Raw genomic sequence first — 13,690 nt, 5'->3', positions numbered from 1 at the left:
GAGATTCCATTTCTTATAAGAACATTCTAATTTAATTTTAACTTCCAAATCAGGCAACTAGATTAAATAATTTGTTTTCTTTACCCCATGCTAGTTTGACTTCATGGGGTGTAACACAGGTACTTCAAGCAACAATAAAAATTCTATGCAGAGAAGGAGAATGAATGAGAGAAAACAAAAAATAGGAGGCTCAATTAGCAAAACAAAACTGCATGTTTTATTTATCAAAGACAATGAAATAAATCAGAAAATACAGAGAAATACAAAAGAAGTTATAAAGCATAATTTATTTTTTCAGAAATGGAAAAATGTCCCTGAATAGTTTTAGATGTATCTTTTAGTAGTAGTCAGTGTCTAATAATAAACAAGCAACCAATTTTATATGTTCTCTATAGCTGTATTAAATGATTTTTAAGTTTAAAAGATGGTATAATTCCCATCATTTTTAATGTTGGCATTCAAAAACAAAAATATAACTGAAAAGCAAACAGATGAGACATAAAATGACTTGCAAAATGTAGTAGCTTATGAATGGAGATTCCAGTTGTAATAATGGTCACACACACACACGCACACACACACCACACCCCCATATTCCACAGACACATTTCTGTAACTTGAAAACGCATATTTTGCATATCTCAATTCAAGATATGATTTTTATAGGTCAATCCTACAATCATAAAGGCAAGAAGCTATTAGTACAAGTTTTGATTTGTTTCATTTAACAAACTAAACATCTAAAGAAAAAAATTATTACAATGATAATTGAAAGATACTTTTATTGGCTTCTTAAAAGACAAATGCAAATGAGAATATCTTATTCAGAAAATTAATTTTCAAAAGTGTCTTAAATGAAATAAATACAATATCTAATACAATCTCTTCCTGCAAGACTCTCTTAAGATGGCAATGCTAAAAACCAAGCTTCTCGACTGAGACTCCCGAAACCTGGCATGTTCCTTAAAAAGAAAACAAAAAGATGTTCTAATAAAGGACATATGGAATACCCACATCTCCTTAAAATCTATCCTAAAACAAACTATCTTTAACACCCAAATTTTCTCTATATATTAAGTTCACTAAATTTTAAATTAATTGAAAAGATATCCAGACACAGTTTCTAAGAAAACAATGCAGAAAGTAATTTATGCGTGGTTATTTACAGAAAGAGTTTGCTAAATAATAACGTAAATATCATGTTCAAAAATCTGACAAAGCTTTTCTATAATCAGCACTGCAGGTTTCAAAAAACTATATATAACAAAGGATGTTTCAGGTGTAGAGTTACTAGATGAATCTAGGAGCCAGAAACTAAAGCATTTGACATGGTTAATAATTTCATTTTTATTATACTAAATGTCAGGTCAGAAGTCAATGGCATTTACATGCTGGAAGACTGTTTCTCACTCACCTCTTTCAATTATATCAAACACTGATTAACCAAATATGACTGGACTTTACTGCTACAGCATTATGGTTTCTTTCAAGTATACGCAAATCTTTTACATGGGCACGTATGCAAATGTGCAAAACAAATGAAATATAAATATTTAAGAGAACGAACAGAAATGGCTTTTAAGCATAAACCACCCTGTCATTCAATTTTGAAGATCTATTTTTTCTTCACTAATTTGTCTTCTGCTTTTAGTAGTCTTCTATCCTATTAAAGTTGTAGGTTTACAGATGATCTGGAAATTTCACATTGGTATAAGAAAAGAATGTCTGGTCGATGCAGTCTAGGGACAAAGAAAGAATTAGTCTTAAAGTATATTAAGTTGCAACTGTCTATATGATAGGACAATAAAAACCCATTTTATAGCAGTATTACATCAAGTATATAATGTTCTTCTGGTAAAGATGATATAAAATAGCATATATCAGAATATATTTCAAAGTTTAAGCTTCTATAGAAAACCATCTAGAAGATATTCATAGAAAATATTTACATTAAAGTTTAGGCTCTTGAAAATGCAAACAAGATAATTATACCAAATACAGAGTATCATTCAAATTAGTAAAATTACTTTGCCTTTTATCTCACATACTGATACACTCTGTTACTGCCTGCAAAGACATTTTAGTGGTTAAAGAGAAAATGTGACACCTTCTAGGTAGAGCTAAAAGAACATTTAAAAGGATACTTTAATATTTTCCAGAAATACAACTGTAGTCACTGTACTCTTCAGTAGAAATAAGTAAATTATATTAGATTATGTAAAACTCCTATGTTATAAAGTTTAAGCAATCAAATCCCAAACCATACTATTTATTTATAAAAAGAATAGTTATAGTAACTTTGAAACATTTTGTACTTGTAGATACATCTAGAAGTGTTTTAGCAGACACTTTGCTTATGCAGTTCAAATTCTTTAAAAGTTCAAATCATTTATAGACATGAAGTATATGGCACTTGCTTTAAAAATAGTATAGAGGGAGGAGGTATTTGTAAGTCATATATCCAGTAAGGAGTTACTATCCAAAATAGTTAAAGAACTCATACAACTCAATAACTAAAAAAAACCAAACAATCCAATTAAAAACTGAACAGAGGATCTGAACAGACAGTTTTCCAAAGACATACAGATGGCCATCACGCACATGAAAAGACGTTCAACATCCCTAAACATGAGGGAAATGCATACGAAAAACACAATGAGATTATCACCTCACACCTGTCAGAATGGCTGTAAGTAAAAAGATAAGAAACAAGTGTTAGTGAGGACATGAAGAAAAGGGAAACCTTGTGAACTGTTGCTGGGAAAGGAAACTGAGGCAACGACTCTGGAAAACAGTATGGAGTTTCCTCAAAAAACTAAAAATAGAACTACCCTATGATCCAGCAATTCCACTTCTAGCTATCTATCTGAAGAAAGTGAAAACACTAATTCAAGAAGATATATGCACCCCTATTAACTGCAGCATTATTTACAATAGTCAACATATGGAAAACAACCTAAGTGCCCATCAAGAGATGAATGGATAAAGATGTGTGTGTGCGTGTGTGTATGCATGTGTTCCATATATATATATCCCATATAATACAGCTATATATATGGATATATATATATATGATGGAATACTACTCAGACATAAAAAAGATCTTGCCATTTGTGACAACATGGATGGACCTTGAGTGTATTATGCTAAGTGAAATAAGTCAGAGAAAGACAAATTTTGCAATATTTCACTTACAAGTGCAACGAAAAAAAATAACATAAAACAACACCTATTCTCATAGATACTAAGAACAGGTGGCTATCAAAGGGGAAGGAGTTTAGGGATGGAGGGGCAAAATGGGTGAAGGGGATCGAGAGGTACAAATTTCTAGTTACAAAACAAGTAAGTCATGGGACGTAAATTACAGCACAGGGAATACAGTCAATAATATTGTGTTTGTATTAACTTTGTATGGTGACAGATGGTAACTAGACTTATTGTGGTGAGCAGTTCACAAAATATACAAATGTCAAATCACTGTGTTGTACACATGAAACTAATATAATATTGTGTGTTAACTGTATTTCAATAACAAAAAGAGTCTATTATAGAAAATAGAAATATGAGGTCTCCTCATGTGAAGAAACTACTATGTAGAGCTGTATGCAGCCTCCAGAAACTCACTGGATAACTAGTAAGACAACGTCTGCTCATTTCTTTATTCCCATTTATTCATGTTGAAGCCTTCATTGTTGATACAAACTGACAGACATTAAGGAAACTATCAGAGCTCCTATTTTCTTCACACAACTTTTATTCTTTGATCTAGTTTGTTAAGATCACTGCATGGAAAATTTCTTTTCAACCACAAATTTGGTTTTTTTTTGTTTTTTTTTTATCACATGTCTGTGGATTTCACATTGTTTTAAACAAAATGCCCATCCCTTCTGTGTAAGTGCTTTGTCGTATTTTGTTTTTCAAGCCTTTATATTGTGTGCTAATTACTTACATACTGTGGTTAATCTTTTAAAAAGAAGTTTAAAAAGTCTGACTTAGTTTTTTTATTCATTATATATTTAAAAAATTAAAATTTATGAAATTCAATTTTTAAAAATCTTAAAAAGTTCACAACTTACTAAATCTTAAATTAGTTGACTGTTAACAGTATAACAATATATTAAATAAGCTAAGTTTAAGTAAACGACATGAGTACACATAATATTCATCTGGTGAATATGAATACATGAAGGGAATAGAGTTAATATATTAATATTTCTTACCTCTATAATAAAAAGAAATATCTTGTTCTATGAGCAGCTGCCATACTTTCAGACATGTTTCTGACTTTTAGATAATTAACAAATCCTCTGAAGAAAAGAAGCAGGCCTGAAACAGTTAAAATAATACAGATCCATTATCTTCTTATACAGATCCATTATCTTATTTAAATTGAGGACATCAATTTAAAATAGACGATTATAAACAAGATCCTCTTGGCTTAAGGAATTTAATCTGTAAAATTCCATTCATTCCATAATGTACTTTACACTATAATGATAATTCCATCATGAAGAAACATAATAAAAGTTTACTGCCTCCCCAAATTCTTTCAATTTAAGTCCAGATATATCTAAATTAAAGTAAAATTTAAAATAAAGCAAATCCAGCCATGAAAAATCCAGAATTACATAAAAATATACATTTATTCCATGATTTCTTTAAATAGCAAAGTTACCTAATGCATTTAAGCTGATTCAACTCGGAGAAATCCCATTTTTGTATGAAACTTTTCAATTAATACAACTACTAAACAAACTAAGACATATTTACTGATATAAAGTATTCAAGAAAAAAATACATGCAAGTAATTTGCTAACAATTGTGGGATAAAACCAATAAGCCTGTCTAGCAGTATTCAAGTGCCTGTCATCTGTGAAATCTGTATTTGAAGAGATGTTATATAAATAATTTTAATTATTAGTTCTTATTTTCAAGTATTAATAAAAGACTAGTTTATAATACAAATTTAGATAAGAATCAGGAAAGAACTGGGAAGCAACCACTGTAGTGATTTCTTAAATGATTTGGGACAGATCTTATCTCTCTCTCAGTATTCTCTGTAACAGGATTTTTAAATAACAACCATTTACGTAACAGGTATCCTTAGTAATTAATAAAACAACGCCTGTGAAATGCTTCAAAGTTTCAGGTGAAAAATATTAGCTAAGTATAAAAAGCATTATAATTATCAGTAAATTCTCTTTGATAAACTTATTAAGCATAAAATTCTAAGGGAAACATTAACTTCAGTAAATTTTTAACTAGTAAATGGGTTGAGACAAAAGAAAAACAGAAAAACAGAAGATACACATGCATGTAACCTTCCTCATCGAGTGGAGGAGTCTGTCGATTCAAAATGCAAAGTCCCAAACTAAATTTGTACCCCAACCGCAAGACAGTAACCAAAACACTAAAAAAAGAAGCACGGTTATAATAAAGAGAAAAGATAGAAGATATACAAATAATGACTTCAGCAAGTGGTATGAATTTCAGCTAAATCTGAGCCCATCTGCTTCCCATATCCTAATGCCTTTCATTTGTGACTCCCACCCTGAATTGACCCTCATGTCCTTCCAGATACTGTTCAAAATAATGGTATTGTGATCCAAATGTAAAAGTATTATTAAAAAATATAAACCAAAATTATTTGTGAAACCCCTACTTTTGTCTATGAAAACTGCTGTTTCTTTTTTTTTTTTTTTTTAAGATTTTATTTATTTATTTATTTATTTGACAGAGATAGAGACAGCCAGCGAGAGAGGGAACACAAGCAGGGGGAGTGGGAGAGGAAGAAGCAGGCTCATAGCAGAGGAGCCTGATGTGGGCCTCGATCCCATAACGCTGGGATCACGCCCTGAGCCGAAGGCAGACGCTCAACCGATGTGCCACCCAGGCGCCCCGAAAACTGTTGTTTCTAAGACTATTTTGTCCTGCTCAGGCATTTTCCAAAATAAGCCAGTTCATATCTAGAAATCAATCATTCAGCAGCTACTGTTTCTCAGTGTTCTACAATGTACTCAACATTCTTCTGAGTGTATGTGAGAGCAACATTTTTATCATGGATTAAATTTTCACAATTCCCTAAATGCTAGATTGTGGTTCTGATGTGGAAATGGGGTGGTCCTCTGCATTCCATTGGGCACCAAAGTTGTCTTCCTAACATTCAATCCTTAATAATATATTTAGAAGCAAATATACTCATTTAATATGCTTAAATACCTAAAAGACTTTACGTATTTTTCGCTTTTAAGTAAGAAACTCAGTAACGAGCACAGAATTCAGGCAGTCAGAACACAATTAACAATATAAAAAACTGCCTAAACCCTTGTAAGAGTCTGGCTCCCTAACAAAATCACAACACTAGAATAATTTCACTATAATTGTTAAGAGAAAGAATACAGGATCTTTAGTGATATTAACTGACTACTAAGAATTTGTTTCCCAAAAGATCCTGAAGATCCAATACCAGGACTGAACAAAAACTCAATGAGAACACTGCCACCTACTGAAATGCTATTATTTTCTGGTACAATTATGTTACCAGAGAAATGTGGGCTTTAAACTAAGCAGAGAGGATATTATTCTTCATGATAGTAAATAAATCTGAAATGTGGATTAAGGGCATTATGTGATTTTGAGATTAATTTATCATACATCTAAAGAGAAAATCACCAGGGAACAAAAATTGGAAATCCATAAAATTCACCGATACTAATAAAAAGACATGCCCTGTAAAAAGAAAACTCAGGAGAAGTACTGTGATTGTTGGGCATGAAGCCTTTCCTTACGACTGGCTGATTAATGATTAATGCAGAGTACATTTCAAAAGTATAAAGAACGTTTCAATGTTCCAAAAATAAGAAAATGCATAGAACGTCCAGAACATATCCTAGGATCGTTAAGAGAATTATGCATGTATATTTTCCAAAGTAAATGCTAAAGACAATTTTTTTAATCATTTTAGGATTTTCAAGTTTTGCAATATTCAATCATCACCCAACCACTGATTTTTTTAAATTGACAGGCTCTGGATTTTCAATCAGAAATCTAGAGTGCAATGTATAATTAATTATCCAAATAGCTGAGATGATATTAAGTATTTGGATATGAGAATTTTACAGTAGAAAAATTATTTCCACATAAGTTTCAACACAATGTATTTACAGCTTACAATTTGGGGAAATATCAAAGTTAAATGCAAATTAAAAACTGAAATGCATTAGAAATAAACTTACCAAGTACAAGAAATATCCACCAAAGCCAATACTGTCCATTGAAATATCCAGTAAAATAATCAGAAAACTATGGAGTAAACATAAATATATTAACCATATTTATGTACCTAAATTTGAAAATCATAGATTAGCCTCAGTTTCAGAACAATTTATCTCAAATAATCTGTTGCACTTAAAACAACACAGAGAAAAAAAATGCTTAATGACATACATAATTATTTGAGGAAACAAACTCTTTAAAATCTTGTACACAATAGCTAGCAAATTTATACAAAATATTTTAGAAACAAAAATCAGTTTCAAAATTGTAAGAAAGGTAAATTCTATATATCTGAATCCAACTTTCTCATTAAAGAGTTCACATGTCAGTTCTTTTTTCATAATCTCTCAAAGCCACAACTACCATCCCAAACACACTACAGCAACCCGCTGCTTTAGATATTAACACCAAAAGCCACATTAGTTTAATCTTATCAGATGGGGATGTTTGGCTGACCTCTAAAAAGAAGAGCTTTTGACCTTCTGTACACCCCCTACTGTTAATCACAGCCAAGAATACTAGGCACATAAAGACCCCCAACTCATTAGAGTCTTTTTATTTTCAAACTAGATGCTCCAGTATTCAGTTCCCAACAGTGAGCTGAGAACAGCTAAATGAACCTTGAAGTGGCATTTCAACAGTTCCTATTAGTGATCACGGTAGACAGTTTTATATTCTCTGGGAAGTGACAGTATGAACAGGCAGATGGAAGGCAGAATTTGAGGATACTGAACACAGGTATCTTTTCCTTGATTAGCCTCTGGATGTCATGATTTATTATTTAAAAAAAATTTTTTTTAAGTCATAATTTTCTTCGGTTACTTCAGATAATTCTTCTCTATTACCCTTTAGCACCTAAACAATGTTCCAAATAGTTATTTTTTGAAAGTGTTAAAATAACCTAGTCTAAAACTACCAAAAATTACTTTATTTACTGTTTCCATTGATTGGCCTCCAAACTGAATCTGATTTAACTAAAAATGATTTGTCAAACAGAGATTTGCCCTCAAATCTGAAATTAAAAGTATCTCCAACTTTATAAGTCTCAAATAATTGATTCATATTTGTAAAATGAACATTTATGAATGACACAAGAAATTCCATATATTTTAATTTTAGAGATAAAAGTAATAGAGGCTATTAAAACACTCACCCTAACAATAAGAATCCATTTGATCAATGAAAGTCCAAATCCACAGATGGCACCATATCTTCCAGCTATGGTATTGGTGATACAGAAGGATAAACAAAATCCAAGCCAGTTGAAAATAAATGCCACTAAAAGCAAGAGAAATAGTTCTTTCAACGACCACACTTTGGAAACAAATTAAGAGACATATTAACAATACTTCATTGCACAATGGAAATAACAATTCTCTTTCTTTTGACTTTACCAATTAAGTCTTCTGATTAAAGACTATAGTTTACCTTTTGCAAATATATTAGTTATTAACCATACATTAACAAACAGGTTGGTTTCTTGTCAGTTTGGTCACAAGGAATCAATTCCTTAAAACCAATAGGTGAAACTGCATTTTTAAACTACCTAAAAAACCAAGTCACAAGGTAGCTCCCATGTGATTCCACCCAAGAATTCCAGCCTCAGCAATCAACTAACCAAACTGGGTATTTTTTAAAAGCATTATTAAAGATGAACCTAATAAATTATAAAATATTTCCAGAGAAGGTATTTTTCATTGCCTCTTCCTTCTACCTAACAAAACCTGCTTTTCCCCCTTTTCAGGAACCCACCCACCTACAGAGTATTTTAGGGAAGGCTGAACCCCATACTTAACCCCAAAAGGTGGGTCCTGAGTAGTCTGGGAAAATCACAGGAGGCTAAAACTCCCTGCCATTTTTTTTTTTTTTTTTTTTTGAAATAGGACTTCTGAAAAGCACCTTGGTTCTTAAAAATACATCAAGGAGACAGCGGATGGAATATAGGTTAAATAACAGTGGCTCTGAATTGATCATTGTTGAAACTGAGTGATAAATACATAGAGGTTATTACAGTCTTGCCTAGTTTGAGAATTTCTGCAATAAATGTTAAAACACACACACACACACACACACACACGACAAACTCCTTACCCACCGGATGTCTAGTTTGGATATAACATTTGGAACTGCTGCAGGGATTCTGCTATCAGCCTGAGGATTAAAGCATAACTCCACATGGACTAGGAAGTGAAGAAAATCAAAGAAAAGCAGAGCCCCAGAACTGATACTTGCTGTGGCTGAGGTTGGCTTGTCTATCTGCTTGTCTACGGATTTTCTGTTTTGAGAGATAATCTCCTAACTATTTAAAACACCCGAGTAAGGGGTTTCTATTACTTGTAGCAGAAACCATTCTCTCAAAGGTCCTTGAGATATAATAAGAGTGCCCCGTGTTCAAGATTTTAACATTATCAAAATAATAACAGTAACGATAATAAAACTGAAGATCTATTTGAGCAGAACTTTGGTCCTGTTCAGTGCCCATCCTCTTCCCCTCAATATCTCTAACCAACCCTCAGGGAAAACAAAGTAAATTACCTAGAGAAATGCTGATTTTTCAGAATTCTGAAGACAAGGAGTAAACATTTTAGGATAAGTTTAAATGAAACAGCTATTTCTTCAAAGCAATTCCCCATCTCCTATAATTTCTTCCTTCCTAATGCCTTCTAGGCACAGCTTTCCTGATCATTTATGGTAAGCTGTATTGCATGGTACAACAGTTAGGAGAATGAATTTTGAAGTAAGAGATTTGTGTTTGAGTCACAGTGACATATATCACTTAGTAGACGCACTGCTGACTTCTGTGAGCCACGTTCTCTGATCTGCATGACCTACTTCACAAGGCTGGTAAGGGGATTAAGTGAGATAATGAATTTAAAGATCTCAGCACAGTACAGAACCCGGCACACGGTGACTGCTAAGAAATGTTAGCCATTATTACTAGTCATACAAAATGATATCTTTACAGAGTAGGTTGTATCTTTTCCACACGAAAAAAATTCAGGAGACACTACAGGAAATAAAACTTGCTTACACTCCACATTTTCTTTTTTGTAAACCTAGATACTGAGCAGTATTGGGCTATCCTCTACATCTGTGCTGTGTGATGCCACCAGCCACACTGCCTTTTCCACTTGCTCCAGGAACCCACCCTACTCTACAAAGGGGGCTATTTAAATTTCAATTAATTAAAAGTAAATGAAACTTAAAATTTAGTCCCTCAGTTGCACTAGCCACATTTCAAGTGCTCAATGGTCACATTTAACTTGTAGCTATCATTCTGGACAGTGGAGATAGAGAATATTTCCATGGTCATAGCATATACTATTAGATACGGGTGCTCTACATCTAATTGGTTAATATTTGTGTTATCTGTGGAGAAAAACATGCAAATCAAAAAAAAATACAATCAAAAAACAATCTGCTATTTAAAATAAATAATGTACATTAACGAACAGCAGTAGAGATTCCCAAACCGCTGTGCCATATTTGTGCTGAGAGAGTTACTCTCTTCCTCCTCAGCAGGCAGGTGGGATCTGGGGCAGAGGACAGACGGCCACCAGCCCTGAGCACCTTATTCCTGTATCCCAGTGTGCTATAAACATTCTATCATTTCGTAAGCACGTCATGAAGTTAAAACATAAGAAGCGCTAATGGAGAAAATATAAAACAGCAAAATATTCCAGAAGTGCATTTTTATCTCTGAGTGTGTGTATGTTTAGTTTCAGGGAAAATTAATTCAAACACTGTTTTCCTCAAAACAGTTTACCAATATCTACTATACATATAATTGTACTCACATCAGAAATAAAATACAAAAGAACAAAAAAGTACCTACTGAGTCATCATGTTTTCTTTTTGCTCTCTGCCAGCAGTATGGATTCCTAGAAGCTGTGCTCATGCAATATAATGTGTTATGGACTAAAACTGTGTCTCCTCAAAATTCACAGACTGAAGCTCTAACCCCCAATGTGACTGTATTTACAGAGACAGGGCCTTTAGGATGATAATTAAAGTTATAAAGGTAGAGCCCTAATCCACTAGGATTGGTATCCTTATAGAAAGAGAAGAGACACCAGAGAGCTCTCTCCACCCACATGTACAAAAGAGACCATGTGAGGGCATGGCAAGAAGACAGCTGACCACAAGCCAGGAAGACAACCCTCACCAGAAACCGAATTTTCCAGCACTGTGATCTTGGACTTCTAGTCTCCAGAACTGTGAGAAAATAAATTTCCACTGTTTATGCCATCCAGTTGGTGGTATTTTGTCATGGCAGCTCTAAGAGACTAATATATACCTTTATCCATCTGTAACCGGTTGAAACACTGGGGAAACAGTGAAGCTGGTGACTACTTAAGCATAGATAGATTCACTTTTTATGCCCCTTGGCCTAGAAGATAGCAAATAAAGCTAAACGGGTCTTTAAAATACAGAAAGGGCTGTAGCACTCATTTCTAAATGTATGTAAAGTGTGTGTACATTTGTAAAATCATAAAAGGAACAACATGAAGAAGAGGCAGGCAAATATATACATGCCCAGAAAAAAAGACGAGAACACTTTTCTCTTAGCTCTACTTCATTCATGCCATGTTTCCCTGGAAACATGACAAAATAGGAAGCTTAAAAGGTGTAGGGTACCTATTACCCACACAGCAAGGACCAATATGGAATCCAAAGTAGTAAAAGGCTTATATAACCTATATTCCTTAGAAAAGTAAGATTTGGGATAGCAAGCAGCAGGAAGCAGGGCAATTAACTCAAAAAAGTTGGTTAAAAGAATGCATAGTGTTGCTCCAATTACATTTTCCACATTCACCTTCTGAGTGTGCTTCTTTATAAGAGAGTGAGTCAGACAGGTTAATGACATTTGAAAGAAGGCTACCAATAACTTTAAATCACAGGCTCAGGTAAGGATGCGGAAGGAGAACATTACTACTACCCTCACCTAACAGCACTCTAGAATTTATGACACTTCACATATTTTAACTTAATTGATCTTCACATTAGCCTTTTAAGAAGGGCAAGGTCAGAATTAATTCCATCTACAGAAGGACAAATTGAGACTTAGAACAATAAAGTGCCACATAAAGTCACAAAGAGAGAGGTATGGGTAAGACAGGAGCATCCCAGTTTTTCACCTCTCATATCCAGTGATCTTTTCATTATAACACCCATCTACATAAAGAGGGAGCAGGATAACCTAGAAAGCAGTATTGTACACTACAGTTTATCCTTTAATTAATAAGACTTTACTTTTAAATTTCCAAAAGCCACAAGATACTTATTAATTACAAAGCGGAAAACTTTATAGTGAAAAAAGCTGGCAGACACCACCTTAACCTGATGAGAGTTGACATCACCAGCATTAAGACATAACTAGACCACTGCTTCCTGATATGATGCACTGAGAAGGGCATTTCCATGGTATTCTTACCAAAAAAAAAAAAAAAAAAAAAAAAGGAAAGAAGAAATGCATAACCTGAATCTAATCATGAGGAAACATTAGCTAAATCCAAACTGAGAGACATTCTACAAAACAACTGGCCCATATTCTTCAAAAGAATCAAGTCATAAGAAACAAAGACTAAAAAACTGTTTCTTCGATTAAGGCCAGACTAAAGCAAAATGGCAACGAAATATAATATATAATCCTGGACCATAAAAAGGACATAAGGGGGGCAGGGGGGCAAATTTGAATAAGGTCTGTAAACTAGCTAGTACTATTTCATAATGTTAATTTCCTAATGTTGATCATTGGACTGATGTTACATAAAATGCTAACACTTGAGAAAGGCAGACGAAAGTTACATGGCAAGTGTATTATTTTTGCAAATTTTTCCTAAGTTTTAAATTACTTAAAGATGAAAAGTTTTAAAAGTTTTAAATTTTTAGGGGCGCCTGGGCGGCGCAGTCGTTAAGCGTCTGCCTTCAGCTCAGGGCGTGATCCCAGCGTTCTGGGATGGAGCCCCACATCAGGCTCCTCTGCTATGAGACTGCTTCTTCCTCTCCCACTCCCCCCGCTTGTGTTCCCTCTCTCGCTGGCTATTTCTGCCAAATAAATAAATAAAATCTTTAAAAAATAAATAAATAAAAATAAAAGTTTTAAATTTTTAAAAATCTGATACTTGTTTTGAAAATAAACAAATGAAAATCATAAATGATAACAATGCACACTTATTTCTACAATCACAGAATAATTCTGAATACATATATGTGCACCAGGTCTCAAAGACATCAAGTTCCTAGACAAGGAATCGATTTCACTAAACTTAATTCTGAACTGCATACAGGTAAATTTCTCTCTTATCCTCAAGCAATTCTCCTCATTTAAACAATTTGCCATTAAGATAGACATGATGCTAACAACTTATTAGTTTTAAGACATTTCAGCTAAATTATAAGCAATGAGATGACC

The 13,690-nt window shown here is 33.4% G+C and overlaps 1 protein-coding gene across 1 annotated transcript in view; it reads right to left on the bottom strand.

Moving 5' to 3' along the window:
- Positions 1 to 765: 765 nt before the first annotated feature.
- NDFIP2 (Nedd4 family interacting protein 2) overlaps positions 766 to 13,690 on the bottom strand; it is a 61,592-nt gene continuing 48,667 nt past the window's right edge. Inside the window, exons 5-8 of the mRNA XM_008686666.2 lie at positions 8,429 to 8,553; positions 7,236 to 7,302; positions 4,221 to 4,326; positions 766 to 1,739 (exon numbers count right to left, since the gene is read on the bottom strand). Coding sequence (XP_008684888.2) covers positions 4,223 to 4,326; positions 7,236 to 7,302; positions 8,429 to 8,553 — 296 coding nt within the window. The 3' untranslated portion in view covers positions 766 to 1,739; positions 4,221 to 4,222. The remainder of the gene's footprint in view (positions 1,740 to 4,220; positions 4,327 to 7,235; positions 7,303 to 8,428; positions 8,554 to 13,690) is intronic.

Source organism: Ursus maritimus, unplaced genomic scaffold, assembly GCF_017311325.1.
Source record: "Ursus maritimus isolate PB19 unplaced genomic scaffold, ASM1731132v1 scaffold_10, whole genome shotgun sequence".
Taxonomy (NCBI): Eukaryota; Metazoa; Chordata; class Mammalia; order Carnivora; family Ursidae; genus Ursus; species Ursus maritimus.
This window is presented reverse-complemented; position numbering and strand designations above follow the sequence as displayed.